At 44.2% G+C, this 16368-nt stretch overlaps 1 protein-coding gene across 2 annotated transcripts in view; it reads right to left on the bottom strand.

Moving 5' to 3' along the window:
- Positions 1-16368, bottom strand: part of CDH4 (cadherin 4) — a 650110-nt gene that overhangs the window by 11705 nt on the left and 622037 nt on the right. For both annotated transcript variants that reach the window (XM_065414321.1, XM_065414320.1), the window contains 3 exons: positions 14916-15058; positions 6475-6708; positions 4433-4666 (listed from right to left, as the gene is read on the bottom strand). In XM_065414321.1, the coding sequence (XP_065270393.1) occupies positions 4433-4666; positions 6475-6708; positions 14916-15058 (611 nt within the window). The remainder of the gene's footprint in view (positions 1-4432; positions 4667-6474; positions 6709-14915; positions 15059-16368) is intronic.

The raw sequence follows: 16368 nt of genomic DNA on the forward strand, positions 1-16368 counted from the left end.
CAGGGACATGCTGGCCACTTCTGGGAGTGGCGTGGTGTGGAGGGAGGGAGGCAGAGTGGGCAGGGGGCTGCATTAGCCCTGCTGCTGGCACGTCTCTGTGCGCCCCTCGGGGGTAGGGGGGCAGCGGGTCTCCATGCACTGCCTGGGGTGGGGGCAGTACATGGAGCCGCCTCCCCTCCCCGCCAGGGGCGTGCAGAGACGTGCCAGCAGCCGGCTGCTTCCGGGAGCGGCATGGGGCCCCCGGCCACGGCATGCAGGCAGCCTGTCTGAGCTCTGCTGCGCCACTGACTCAGAGGCAGGTTGTCAGATATTTGTCCTGCATTTTGGGGGCCCCCCTGTCATTGGGTACCCCGTGCCACCGCACGGTTTGTTTCATGGTAAATCCACTCCTGCATCTAGTGTATCCTATTGCTTGGTCTGACTTATAAAGCTTGACCTGCCTGACTCCAGAATGGAATTACGGAGCAAAAAAACCACACGTGCCTTTTTCCACACCATCATTCAGAGGTCACAGCATAAAATATATCTTTAAAAATAAAGAGGTGAGACAGTAGGACAATGTAACTGAAAAGCTCTTCTCATCGCAAATTACATTTTTCAACACTGATAGAGGCCTTTGCAGCTCTTGAACATTAAAAAAGTCAATTAGAATGACAATGAATGTAAAAATAAGCTTTTGTAATAAAAACCATAATTTAAAATGGGCTAATGTATCTGACAATGAAAAAGGAATATCTTAAATCAAGTGTCTGTCAGCTGAAGTTAATTTTAGTCAATAGAATTTTCAAGTGTTTAAATCACACTTTCGAGTTTGATTTATACGGGAGGCAGCAAAAGGAAACTCTTGTGGTCTATTGCGTCTGTTACTTCTGGTTCAAAGTTTTACTATGCCCTCATTCTTTTTTATGAAATCAACATTAAAGGCCAACATTTCATCTGATGGGGCTTAAATCAGGCCTGCATACGCACACACATCATGCACCTGCAAAAAGCACACCTGCTTATTACAAAGGACAGCCATGCTGCACACAGTGGCACTGTGCATGGACACACCACTGCCTGTCACTATGTGCAAATGCGGGGTAGCTCCCTGTACTTGCAGCTTATGTTTATGTTGGAAGAGGTGGCCATAAAAAAGCATTAATAATTTAGATGTAGGAACCAGATAATCCTTTGTACCCTGTGTAGATAATAAGGGACAGATTTTCAGAGACGAGTGTGACAAATCTGCATCGCATTTTATTCTACAAATACCGCATTTTTTTTCCATGCACACGTGGACAATTAGGTGCATAGCTGGGCATGTGCAGATGCAAATACCCTGCTTTAATGCTCCACCTTTGCATTTGCATGTATAAATTATATATACAACTGTATGCTCCCATCATTGAAACTCAAGCCCTAGAGGGTTGAGTGTATGGCCAATGGAATCCCACTCTCCTAATGTACCGTAGCATATATATATATTAGGCAGCATTCACGGCATAAGTTGCTCTGTCTGCTCTCCATTTAAACACATTGGGGATAAATATTAAGTGTGATTTAGCACCAGAACTCCCATTAACTTTAATGGGAGTCCCACAGTTTCATCCTGCGTTTCCTGATGAATATTTACCTCATTGTACATTTCAGTGCTTCTTTTTATCCGTCCCTACTGTGCCAACTCCTGCTTGAAGTTATAATGATATCATTTTTATTTTTAAATGTGTATACATTTAGTTAATGTTAGTGCTCATGAAAGCCCAGGAATGACGGCACTGCTAGAAACAGGGCATCTTCCCCTTAAACCATTGTGATACAGCCTCTCAACTCTTTCAGCAGGCTTGTGAATAGCAAATGTTTCTTGCCGACAATATGACAACGGTGCTCAGATACTAGAGTGATAAGGGCTGCACAAGCACCTGAATTAGAATAGAACCCAACGACAGAACTCCATTTTTACCATTCCTAGAACCATCCACAAAAACTGTAACTCTGCAAATGAATGAAGGTGGTTAGCTTGCATGAGGAGTAAATGACAGTAGATAGAAATCAAGATTTTTACAGGCATTTAGGTATTGCTTCACTCAGCCTAACTGAGTTAGGTGCCTACGTCTCATTTTCAAAAGCGACTTAGGCACTTAGGAGCCTCTCACTGAAAGACAGTGGGATTTAAGCTTTTGAAAATGAGATTTAGTCTCCTAAATTAGTTAGGTGTTGCAATACTGAATGGCACAACACCTAAATACCTGTACAATTCTGGGCCAAGTAGTCCAATCTTTTGCCAGATATATCAAGCTTAATTCTGTTATGAAATGATTAAGTTGTTTCCTGTCTAAAAAAAAGATATGTACAAAAGAGTGATGTAAAGAATGGATCTACTTGTACACTCGCTTCTTAAAAATGTGAGCTGGAACATTTTTATTTTGCTTGGTTCAGCCAGCTTGAGGTGATGTATATTTACGTCTTTGTCTTAAAGAACCCAATGTATGTTTAAACTATCTTTCCTGAGTGTTCTTCAAACTTGAATTTTTACAAGTGATGGGAATATCTGTCATTCTTTTGGAATCCAACACCTGAAATAGGTACAGCAGGAACCGGTAGTCAGGGACTTGGTTTCTAAATGCCACGAGCAGCAACCTATATGCACCATAGACAGACAGACAGGTGAGTGATCTGGGTGCTATTATGTATTCTGTCACTCACTTGCTGTGCGACCTTGGACAAGTCATTTAACCTCTCAGTGCCTCACTTCCCTCATCTATAAAATGGGTCTAATCATATAATTCACCTAATCTGCAAAGTTATTGTGAGACTTAATGTTTGCAAATCCATTTGGGATACTCAAATGACAGGCCTTATAGAAGCACAAAAGCCCAGATCCTTAAAGGTACCTAGGCACTGCTCCACTCAGCACTGCAATGCCTAATCCTAGTGGAATTTTCAGCTCTGAGCAAGGTGCCCCATACACTGCATGGGGATAGTTAAGTGCCTAAGAAAGGGACTTGCAGAAACCAGCTGGCTCAGTGGGGGAGCTGCGTAACCTCTCCAGGAGTGAAAAGCTGAGGAGAGGAGTGGGGAGGAGGCAAGGAGAGGAGCTTAGGTGCCTATGTGGTTATCTGGTGTGCCTGGCTGATGAGCCGCAGACAGCCAAGCCCTCTCCTTGGGATATTTAGCCACACCGCCTCTCCTGGAGTTCGGCACCTAAGCCAGGTCAGCTGTTTAGGAAACACATGCCCTTGCAGGTGAAACCGACTCTCTCTCTCTGTCTCTTGCTCAAACTCAATAGCTCTCTCATGCTCACAGTACATTTCTCTTTGCCATCTGCGTCTTTTGTGCAGGTGCTCTGCGGTCCCTTCACCTATTGGTGGCCTGCCTCTGCTGATGCTGGGGCTGGCACATAACGGGTGTTAGGTGTGCTCTGAGTGCACACCTGTAGGATTGGGTCTGGCTAGCAAGACAGGCGTTCCCCTGCCTGGTTTGAGAATCTGACTTCAGGGCCTGTGGGGCTTCATCTTGAGCCAGGGCTCTGAGTGGCTCATTAGCTGGGGGAGCGGCATCAGCACTTCAGTGGCTTGCGAATGATGACTGGAGGAATGTTAAGTACCTAGCGGACTTAGGTGCCTCTAGGATTAGGTAACAGCTGAGCAGCAGCTTTGAAAATATAAATGACACCTAAATGATGGACGTAGGCGCCTAAAGAGGCAGACAGAGGCCTAAGTATCATTAAGGATCTGGGCCAAAGTGTTGTGGGTTAGTGATTCAGTCCATTCTGCTTACATTGTAGTGATGGTGGTTTGAATGCAGGGGAGTGAATCACCAGCAATGTGGTCTGCACCTTCCACCCTTTGTATGAAGCTGGTATGCACCTTGAAAGATTCAGCATGTAAGAGTGAGACTAGGGAGGAGGCGGGCAGGAAGGGAAGTGGAACACTGATGCTTTTACATCAATCCTAGGAGTACCTCTTTCGCCAACAGCATTTCCAGGAACAATGTCACATAAGGGTAACCTGGCAGAAGGATGGACACAGAGGTGTTTTGAGTGGGCTGCCCAGCACCAGATATTTTCTGTTTTGCTCAGGTACCAATTCTCTATAATACATAAATAAATAATAAAGGCGTCTAAAGTTCAGCATCACGTGGACCACGATTCACTGTAAATATTTTGCACAAGAGTTTGCTTCCAACCCGTTACTTCTCATATTGTTTGATGATGCAGCTGCTAACTTAAAAGGAGACTATGTCACCTCAAATGACAGTCCTGGCTTTACGGCCCATTTTCTTGGCCACAGCTGAATTGTTAAAGTGCAGTTAATTAGTCAAATCTCTAGGAGAGAATGGAATTTGGTTGCTCTGTGATCTACCGGAGGGATCTGCTCATAAACCTTTCATTTCAATCAGAATGATTCTGACGTAAGATCTCTGCACACATGTTACCTGGTGCAACACTTACTTAGTAAAATAATGATGCATATCAAGATCGCTATGATGGCACCTGTTCCCAGGCCAGCTGCAGCGACAGCCCCGATGGTAGTGCAGTCTCCATTCTCATCACATGGACACACCTTCACTTTAATGATGGAAGTGTTGTACAAGGGAGGGTTCCCTGAATCCGTCACGACAATTGGGACATCATACATACCAGCTTCCAGATACATTATTCGCAAACTGAGCTGGGCATAGTCACCTGGGGGCAACAGAAACAGACATAGAGGTGACTGCAGTTCTGACAGGGGTGCTAAAAACAATACTGATACATTGGAAACTTCACTATCAGATTAGCTCAGTGAAAAAGGCTAACCAGGCTACAATATCCTACTCCACATCTGAACCACTTGAGCTTCAGACTGCTTCCCTGAAGTCTTGTTGAATGGTCAGCCTGCCACGACTAACAGGATGAACAAGATGCGTCACGCATGCTTCATTTCAAAGTAATGCCAGTTCACTATACTATTAACCCTGCTTGATGTCGTTAGTAAACCAGTGGTCAGTTGCTTGAATTTAAAAATTGATGGCAAGGAACTAGTGAAGCACAGATGATAATGTTGAAAACTGGCTGGAGAGATTTAGGAAATCAGTGATAAAATGGCTTTGCACCTCCCCAATTCTGGGCTGTAACAGGGCCACTACGCTGGGGCTCTGCTCATATACTCTCCTGCCCCAATATTTTGCACAGCCCTATCCCAGACATCCTACCATCTTATTTCTTCCTGCCTTTCCTTTCTATTGCTACACATGTAATGACTGCAAGAGGTGCTGGATTGGCAGTTTAGGAGACTGAGAGTCTACACTCGGGGGGGGGGGAATCGATCTAAGATACGCAACTTCAGCTACGAGAATAGCGTAGCTGAAGTCGACGTATCTTAGATCGAATTAAAATTACTTACTTTGCGTCCTCACGGCGCACCGCGGCTCCCCCATCGACTTTGCTTCCGCCTCTCGCCGAGCTGGAGTTCAGCAGTCGACGGGAGAGCGATCGGGGATCGATTAATCATGTCTACACTACATGCGATAAATCGATCCCAGATAGATCGATCGCTACCTGCCGATCCGGCGGGTAGTGTAGATGTACCTTATGTCTACACTATGGAGACTACACCAGCATAGGTATGGTGCCGTAGCTATGCCGGCATAACCCCATAGTGGAGACGCAACTTACACACACGGAAGGGGTTTTTCTGTCACTGTAAAACACCACATCCCCGAGCAGCAGCAGTTGCATAGACGGAAGCATTCTTCTGCTGACACAGCTGTGTCTACGCTGAGGGTTAGGCCAGCAGAGCTATGGCACTTGGGGGTGTGTTTTTTCACACCCCTGACCAACGATGTCGCCCTAACTTTTAAGTGTAGGCCAAACCTGAATCCCTCTTGTCAGCCACTGAACAAGGAGCTTTCTCGTGCCACCCTGGCAGAGTGTCTCAAACCTGGCCGGAAGTGATCAGCTTTTAAGACAAGAGGATAGTTCAGTCTCCATGACACGTCCATTCCTTTCCTTCTACACGGAAACTGCCAGTAACTGGGCCAATTAGAGCCAACTGAGGTTGCACACCGCAATTTAAAAATCCTTCACATACTGGAAATCTTCACACTTACCTAGCCCGCCTGGTTCCATGGTAAATTAAAAGGCTGCCTTTAAGCAATTATGGTCAGAGAAATGAACATTGATCGTGATTGTGGCTCATGACAATTACCCTGGAACATAAGGAAGACTGATAATAGCTTTTTTCCCCTTGGCCATCACGGATGATTTATACCCAGTTCAGTCCTGATAACTGTTCATAATTATGAACTGCATTAAAAAAGCCAAGTGCCAAAGCTCTTAGAATTATGCTACAGGTCTGATACAAATCATTTCTGATTAGCTATCTTGTCTATAATGTTGGGCATAATGTGTTTAAAAAAATCAGATGAAGAAGCAGGGAAGTTTGAAACTGTATACGGTCCTCATTAGTGCACAGGATTTCAGATGTCCTCCGGATTGCCTGCCCCATTTACCATTTAGCCTTGTTATGGTCCAGTTCTTCCTGACTGCAGATGGCACACTTGGCAGCTCGAAGACAAAGGGCCCAACATTTGGATCGATGTCAGCATCTGCGGCTGTTATGTTGATGACATTCAGGTTTGGCTTTTCACAGATCTGTGCCTCCTTTGGCAGGAGCTCAGGAGCATTATCATTGATGTCAATTAGATAGATCTGCAGAGTGCCAGTGCCACTTGCTGGGGGGATACCTGAACGGGAGAGGCAGATTCAAATGAGTAATGACAAATACAGCACAAGAAGTGGCATGCACAACGACGCTAGCTTCCACGCCCTTGGAAAACCTTACAGCCCCATGTACTAAAGCACGGATGAGGCCTGAAGGACTTTTTTTTGTTTCCCCCTTAGATTCCTAGCGATTTCCTTGTCCCTGTGTGACATCTTGCAAGAGGTATCATTAAAATCTGCCAAGTTCTCATGAAAAATGCTGTTTTGTTCCACTGAGTAAAACGGAGCTGTTCCATGATTTTACACTAGACCCCATGTTACACAATTCCCACGTTAATTGTGTAGTTACAGTGTGTCCCCATCATATTGGGCAGGCAAGTCATTCAGTAAGAGGGAGGAAGAGTTAACGAGAAGGGAGGAGTTCCTAAGGCAAGACATTTGGTATTAACATGATAGCTATTCGTAGTAATTAGTTGGTAGGAGAACAGAGACGTTCAGAATTAGGCAAAAATTAGCCAAAGTTCAGGGTCCAGGTCTCATTTTCTCCAAAGCCCTGAAGCTGGGAGACAGTCAAATAAATGGTTCCAGATTTGGCTCAGTTCTCTAGAGAAGGGCTGAAACTGCAATGGTTTCATTCTGCATAACCTGGTGGGTTAGGTTTTAGTTTTTCTAAACCATACCTAGGATCTGCATCTCATTTTATTCAACCCCCAAACCAGTAGGAGGGTGGGGTAGAATAATTTTTACTAATTTCTGTTTGGGAGGAAAGAGCGGGAGGGCTGAAGCAAGACGGCGGGGTGGGGGGAGGGGAATAAGAAAGACGATGTGGGGTCAAGGATGAAAAGAAGTGTAACGCACTGGTCAGGATGTGTACGTGTCCCCCTCTCTGTCCAGTCCACAGATGATATGGCTTTTAGGCACAGTCTCTCTGATTGCCAGACGCTGGGACTGGACAACAGGGGATGGATCACTTGATAATTGCCCTGTTCTGCTCATTCCCTTTGAAGCATCTGGCACTGGCCACTGGTGGGAGACAGGATACTGGACTAGATGGGCTACTGGTCTGACCCAATATGGCCAGTCTTATGTTTTTAGTTCAAGCTGGAGAGACACCAGTGTTTAGGTCTGAAGTCCTTGGTTCAATCCCCCGTGTGTTGGCCAGACGGTCACTGTCACAAAAACACATTATGATTCTACCTGAACCATGCAAAAATAGATAGTCCCACTAAATATATCCTCCTCCTTTTCAATTCTAAACCTTGTTCCAAGTAGCAGGGGTGCTGTGCATCTCCCTGACACAGAGGTCCCAGTTCTGCAATCCTTACTCAGATGAGTAGTCGCATTGACTTCAGTTGAACTATTTGCCTGAGTAAGGCTCCGTCATGTAAAGTTATCTGGATCAGGCTCTTAGTTTTTGTTTTACTTTTTAAGATTAAAAGCTGTCACTGTCCTGTGAAATCCTCCGCAAAGGTCTGGTTCTTCTGCTTTCCTAGCCCTGCATGCGTCAATAACCGCCCCTCTAGCAAGAAAAACAGCTAGTTTTCTTTTAAATGGTTCAGTGTTTTTCATTTCCCCCCACCCCTGAACTGCAGGCGGTTTTGTTCCAGGCCTCTACACTACTTATTTTCTCAAACAGCTCTGCCTCAGTAATTTTTTTTAAGCTTATATTTTCAATTCATAGTCCCGTCTTCCTAGTGCTGGCATAAAACAAACTAAAAAAACACCACTTTTTCCATCATTCCATGATGCTTTCTGTTTGTTTGGGACTTCTCTATCAAACAAGTTTAGGACTTCTTCTGTCAAACAAGGACTTGCTCCTTGTTTGTTTTTGCTGACTGTGGGGTCTCAAAGTCCCTGGTGGAGCCCTGAAAATCCCTCTCCCATGATTCCTTCATTCTCCCTCCCCCCCCCCAACCTTTTATCACAGACACCATCCTTTCACCCTGGAGCTCTGCATAGGTCTTCCTTTAGAACAAACACCCTTAATCAGCCCTGGAGTTTGCTGCAGAGAGATGCAAAGCCCATGGGGCTACTAAGGCTGTACATGCAACAGAGTCATTGTTAGTATCGTCTGTGGAAAAGCGCAGGTGATTTTTCCTGTTTACATGATGCCCAGAATATCTTTAGGACTGACTACAGACTCTACATGTGCTTCTGCACCTTTAGGGACACGTTTTTAAAGGGTCTTTAAAATAAGCTTCCGATACTAGGAGGCAGTAATGCAGACGTGACTGAAATAATCTGCATTGGCACATGCAAAACGGATACTTGCAAGTGCATGCACAAATGCTGATTTATGCATGCAAGTGGGTGTCTCTGTGCCCATTTACTCATTCAGCTGGTTCTTGATGTCCCTGAAGTGCATTCAGGAGCAACCCCAGGAGAGATTAAAACAGTCATAATAACGATTTAAAACAATTTATAGAAATTCCCTTTACCAAACAGATAGTTTCAAATGGTTTCAGCTACTCTAGGGGAAAGGGCAGGGAGGTGTTGATGTCCTAAAAGGATCATGGGGCTGAATCCTCAGCTGGTGTAAATCAAAACAGCTCATTTTACTTCAGTGGAGAATCTGGCTCCCTGGCTTGATCTGAGAGTTAAAATAGAAATGAGCTCGTATGGAAAAGATTTGGTACCTCTAAACGCAAGAGTAGAGGTGACAACTCTACATCTAGCCACAGTGCGAGTGACCACTGTCTTTTCCTTTTCCTTGTAATGGGTGCTCTGAAAGGCCTGCTCTAGCTAACAGCATTGGAAAAGCCTGCTCAACACAGGCAGCAGCTTCTGGAGTGAATAAAAAATGTGATGCTTCCCCATTATCAATTCATTGTACCTTTGGAGGGATTTTCTAGAGTATGCATAGATCTGCTGCCTGGTGGGTCTTCTCCATTCAGGAGAGGGCAAATGCCTTTAAAGTGCCTTCCTATGTACAAGGACGTTTCCCTGGGGCCTTGTAACACTGAGCTGACAAGTACTGGCGGAAACAAATTAAACTGAATTTATGTGACCTGGTGCTGGGGAACCATCCACCCCTTCTTTATCACTGTGTAATGGCAGACAACCCAAGAGGACCCCCCACAGAAGCACCTGAAACTAGATGGAGCAGAGGGGAGGCTGAAAAGGGAAATAACTTGAAATAAAAACATTAAACTGATTATGATTTTTTTAAATAGAAGCTGCACTTTTTGCTCCTGTGTGAATAGCTCCTTATTGTAGTTCAGGGAGAAATCATGTCCAAAGAGTGGAACAGCTTATTAATCACATACAGAAAATGTTCAAAAGGATTTAACAAAACAGAATGTTGTTTCTTCCTTCAGGGAAGGAAAAAAACCCCAAACCTGCTTTGATAAGTATGTGATGACACAGCACATGGAACTTAGGAAGAAATTTGAAAGGAGTCAATTAACCTAGACAAAACTTTAGCCCTTACCCTAAGCACTCAAAACAGCATTTTAAATAAGGGGGTGTTGTATATGCATTTTGATGGCTGCACTAGAACAGCAACAGATTATTTTTTCAAAATAAAGGAATTAATTCAGATTTCAGCTCATGGAGTTGCTGAATAATGGCTCAAGAGAAGAGAGAAGGTGGGGAGCTGAAGCCTGAAGAACTCCCTCCCAGTCAACTTTTAAAGGGGGGTGTCTGCGGCGGGACAGGAAAGGCAAAATCATTTTGGTTCGGCAGCCCCAGCAAATCTGCTGATGGGGGTCGGAGAGATATCAGAGCCACAAATTCTAACCTGGTATTGGGTATTTTAAAGCATGGGATGGGTGCTCAGGCATAAATTCACAATAGTACTTAGGCACCTAAACCCGAGACTTAGGTGCCTACGTGCCAGTTTTAGGTTCCACCTAAGATTTTGCAGTAAAAAGTTCCCTAGGCAGCTATGTTTTGACTCTGCTACCTCCCACTAGGCACCCCGGCACCTATCTCCCTGCCTAAGCCCCAAAGCAATTCACAAACCAAAGGAAGACAGGCATACATCACCTAACTCATGTGTGGGGCCCAGTCTGATAGTCATGGTCAGAGGCCACATGTACATCTGCCCAGGCAAGTTCACACAAAGCTGCCAGAGATAGGGGTTCCCCCATAACTTTTAGTCCAGAGTATGCACCTGGAAGGTTGGTGATCCCTAGTTCAAGTCCCCCCTCCAGCTGATGAAGAGAAAGGATTTGAACAGGGATCTGCCATCTCTCAGGGGAGCACCATAGCCATAGGGCTATGGGATATTCTGAGGTGAGACCCCATCTGTCTTCCCTGTTGAAGCTGTTGCACTGGACACTTAACAACTCAATGGAGCAGGGGGACTGGATCGGGGGTCTCCCACATCCTGGGTGAGTGCTCTAACCACCAGGCTACAGAATCCTGCTCATGTGTGTGCGCTCTCTCTTTCCCTCACCCAAATAACTAAGTGGTTATCCACAGTGGAGCAGGTTACAGAACCATTTGTGGCAGAGAGAGAGAAATAACTGTAGCCTGGTGACTAGGGCACTCAACCAGGATGCAGGAGTCCCAGGAGAGTACCCTAACCACTGTGCTAAAAGTTATGAGGGAGCTCCTCCTTCCCTTTTCCCACCCCCAACTCACTGGCTTCTTGAAAAAAGAAGCCTAACCCCAAAGAGGGTTCACAGCAGAGCATGGCTAGCAGAACATCAGAACGGCCATACTGGGTCAGACCAAAGGTCCATCTAGGCCAGTATCCTGTCTTCCAACAGTGGACAATGCCAGGTGTCCCAGAGGGAATGAACAGAACAGGTAATCATCAAGTGATCCATCCCCTGTCGCCCATTCCCAGCTTCTGGCAAACAGAGGCTAGGGACACCATGCCTGCCCATCTTGGCTAATAGCCATTGATGGACCTATCCTCCATGAACTTATCTAGTTCTTTTTTGAACCCTGTTATAGTCTTGGCCTTCACAACATCCTCTGGCAAGAAGTTCCACAGGTTGACTGTGCATTGTGTGAAAAAATACTTCCTTTTGTTTGTTTTAAATCTGCTGCCTATTAATTTCATTTGGTGACCCCTAGTTCTTGTGTTATGAGAAAGAGTAAATAACACTTCCTTATTTACTTTCTCCACACCAGTCATGATTTTATAGACCTCTATTATATCCCCCCTTAGTCGTCTCTTTTCCAAGCTGAAAAGTCCCAGTCTTATTAATCTCTCCTCATATGGCAGCCGTTCCAGACCCCTAATCATTTTTGTTGTCCTTTTCTGAACCTTTTCCAGTTCCAATACATCTTTTTTGAGATGGGGCAACCACATCTGCACGCAGTATTCAAGATGTGGACATACAATGGATTTATATAGAGGCAATATGATATTTTCTGTCTTATCATCTATCCCTTTCTTAATTATTCCCAACATTCTGTTCGCTTTTTCGACTGCCGCTGAACATTGAGTGGATGATTTCAGATAAATATCCACAATGACTCCAAGATCTCTTTCTTGAGTGGTAACAGCTAATTTAGATCCCATCATTTTATATGTATAGTTGGGATTATGTTTTCCAAAGTGCATTACTTTGCATTTATCAACATTGAATTTCATCTGCCATTTTGTTGTCCAGTCACCCAGTTTTGTGAGATCCTTTTGTAGCTCTTCGCAGTCTGCTTCGGACTTAACAATCTTGAGTAGTTTTGTATTGTCTGCAAATTTTGCTACTTCACTGTTTATCCCTTTTTCCAGATCATTTATGAAGATGTTGAATAGGAATGATCCCAGTATAGACCACTGGGACAACACTATTTACCTCTCTCCATTCTGAAAACTGACCATTTATTCTTACCCTTTGTTTCATATCTTTTAACCAGTCCACAATCCATGAGAGGACCTTCCCTCTTATCCCATGACAGCTTACTTTTCTTACAAGCCTTTGGTGAGAGACCTTGTCAAAGGCTTTCTGAAATTCTAAGTACACTATATTCACTGGATCCCTCTTATCCACATGTTTGTTGGCCCCCTTAAAGAATTCTAGTAGATTGGTGAGGCATGATTTGTCTTTACCAAAACCATGTTGACTCTTCCCCAACAAATTATGTTCACCTATATGTCTTACTATAGTTTTAACCAGTTTGCGCAGTACTGAAGTCAGGTTTACCAGCCTATAATTGCCTGGATCACCTCTGGAGCCCTTTTAAAAAATTGGTGTCACATTAGCCATCCTCCAGTCATTTGGTACAGAAGCTGATTTAAATAATGGGTTACAAACTACAGTTAGTAGTTCTGCAATTTCACATTTGAATTCCTTCAGAACTCTTGGGTGAAAAGCATCTGGTCCTGGTGACTTATTATTGTTTAGTTTATCAATTTGCTCCAAAACCTCCACTAATGACACCTCAATCTGGGACAGTTCCTCAGATTTGTCACCTAAAAAGAATGGCTCAGGTTTGGGAATCTCCCTCACAGCCTCAGCCGTGAAGACTGATGCAAAGAATTAATTTCGTTTCTCCACAATGGCCTTATCATCCTTGAGTGCTCCTTTAGCATCTCGATCGTCCAGTGGCCCTGCTGGTTGTTTAGCAGGCTTCCTGCTTCTGATGTACTTTATTTTTTGCCATTACTTTTTGAGTCTTTGGCTAGCTGGTCTTCAAATTCTTTTTTGGCCTTCCTAATTATATTTATTTATAATTATATATACTTCATTTGCCAGAGTTTATGCTCCTTTCTATTTTCCTCACTAGGATTTAACTTCCACTTTTTAAAGGATGCTTTTTTGCCTCTCACTGCTTCTTTTACTTTATTGTTTAGCTACGGTGGCACTTTTTTGGTTCTCTTACTTTTTTTTAATGTGGGGTATACATTTAAGTTGAGCCTCTATTATGGTGTCTTTAAAAAGTTTCCATGCAGCTTGCAGGGGTTTTACTTTTGGCACTGTACCTTTTGATTTCTGTTTAACTAACTTCCTTCCTGCTCTTAGGCTCGTAACTCTGGGAGACGGGTGGGCTTAGCACACCTTCCTCTGGTCAGCATCACCCATTGTCTATCTTAGGCGGCTCCCGGCCTAGTGTGCTGGCTTCGGTGAATCACAGTCTAATGCACCTATCTCTCCCCCTTCATTGTACAGGGTGCTTGGGTGCCCGAATCAGGCTTTGTGAATCACAGTGTGTTCCTGTGATTTTCTAGGTGCCTAAAAGTGAGGCTCATCCTTGCAACAGCTCAATACTTTTGTGAATCTAGCCCCCAGACGCTGGAATGGGCATCCATAAAGGCTGCTCCAAATCTAAAGGAATAATAAATTAAATAACAATGTGGCAGTGTCTGGGTGTAGTTCCAAACATAGCCACCTTCGCTTATCTCTGGCCTCTCCTTGGAACTAGGAGAGATGTAGGTCAGCAGAATTTAATCACTTGAGTTTGCATTGGGTCAGGATACCGGGGTTGACACCACTAATTTCATTAAAAGTGCTGTGCTATCTTTAATGACTACAAGAGTTCAGGACCTCAGCCTGACATCTCAAGAAGATGACTAGAGGTGTTAACTGTCCACGACATTTTGAATAGTCTCTTGCAACACGTGTTAACTCCTTAACTGTTCCACCTTGTATTTAGCTGTGAGTCACGCTCTGAGTACCTTTCCCAGACCTGAAGAAGAGCTCTGTGTAAGCTTGAAAGCTCGTCTCTTGCATTAACAGAAGTTGGCCCAATAAAAGATATTACCTCCCCCACCTTATCTCTCTAATCCCAGGAAGAAGCATTGTACTGGTCACTAAGCACTAAAGCACACTAGGTACTATGGTGATGACTGGGCACTTTAGAAATGTAGACAGATAGAGAGAGATCAGATCAGATGAGACAGACAGTTTTAAGAAAGTTATAGCATCTTAACATTAAAACAGGTCAGTTTCTTTTTAATACCATCCCCTCTGTCCCCTCAGATTGTTTCTGATTTCCTGATGGAACGTTTCCTACACGTTCTCAGCTGCGGATTTTGGATGATAATGAAGATTGCTGTGTTTTGCAGCACATGTAGCTCAGACCCCATTGGTATTTCCTTAGATATAGGCTACACTGCTACACAGAACTTCTCAAATCAATTTTCCATTTGCCCTCACTGAATGCTGTGCACATTTAATTTACTCCAGCAATTTCCTGTCCCACTTTCACATTTTTAACCATAAAACCTGGGAAAAAGATAACTTATACTGACAACTCTGTCAGGGCATCATTCCTGTTAATGCATCACATTAGAGTATTATTGAAGCATGAACAATGGGAAGCTTGAGCCCACCGTTGTCAGCCGCCAAGAACGTGGCCTCATAGACATTATTCTTAATGTAGACTGACTCTCGATCAAGGACAGCAGCAGTAGTGATCTGACCGTTTGTGGCATTAATGTTCAGCCAGTTTGCAGGATCTGACAGCTTGGAGTATCTACAGAGAAAGGAAATAAATACATGGCAGTCTTTTCAGTGACATGTCCTTAATACGGCTTGAAATAAGGGTTTTTTGGACTCCTGACCCCTGTTTTGAAGGAGCTTTGGATAACTGGTTTTGTTGACAAACAAAACACTAATTGAGTGTCTATTGCTGGTCATTTTTTTGACCTCCGCAATTATTCAATTTTCCCATTTCCTTCCCATTAAAGGTTCTGCCTTCTGCTAAGTGCCACTTATGCTCCAGCTTCCTGCTACAGGCAACAAGCCTAATCTACAGCAAGTTGCTAATAAAGATAAAAGGGCCCTTGTTAGAGTACGAAATGGTCACTACATTCATGTGTTTGTTCCTCAAGAGCTCAGACTAAAGGAGAGATTATTTCCCCATTTCCTACTCCTGCCCTCCTACAATATAGATTGCTCCAAAACTCTGGATATACCTCCCTGTCCACCCCGCACCCGATAAGGAATTAGCACTGGAAGGACCATATCTACAAGGTGGTACTCCTAAGACTGACATCATTCTGGCCAATCAACATATTTTACATTAGAACCAGACACAATTACCTCAGTGGTGTATGATGGGAACTCATGGCTGTATTCGCCATGAGGCCAAACTGAAGCAATTCTAGGTGTGCCATTTTGGAGTGGCTGCAGGGAGGTGTGTGTGTATATGTGTGCGCATGTATAGGGAATAGGGTGACCAGATAGAAAGTGTGAAAAATCGGGACAGGGGGTGGGAGGTAATAGGAGCCTATATAGGAAAAAGCCCCAAATATCGGGACTGTCCCTATTAAATCGGGACATCTGGTCACCCTAGTAGGGAAATTGGAGAAGAATCTCAGACAGAGAGATGGATGGTCAGGTGAAGAGTGTCTAGCCAGTATGTGAGGACATGGTTAGCCGGAGCAGCTGTGTACTGGCTGTGGAGAGTAGAGCATCAGTGTAATGACGGGCAGGGAATTTGGGATGAGAGCTACTGGGGAGCCGGCTTTGTGAGAAGAAAGAGTTGCAATGGAAGTGCTGAAATTCCGTGACCTTAGTAGCATGCAGGACAAACGTTTAGAGCCTATGGAAGCGGATAGGGTCAATACAGTCCTGAGAACAAAGAGTAACACTTGGTGGCAATCACAGAAGGGAGTGTATTTTAGTAGTTAGTGCGCACGACTGGAAATTGGAAAATCTATTCCTGGCTCTGGCTCTGAGACACTGCATCTCCTTCGGCAAGTCACATAATTTCTCTGTGCCTTAGTTTGCCCATATATAAGATGGGGATAACAACACTTACCTATGTATCTCAGGGGTATT

Source organism: Emys orbicularis, chromosome 12, assembly GCF_028017835.1.
Source record: "Emys orbicularis isolate rEmyOrb1 chromosome 12, rEmyOrb1.hap1, whole genome shotgun sequence".
NCBI lineage: Eukaryota > Metazoa > Chordata > Testudines > Emydidae > Emys > Emys orbicularis.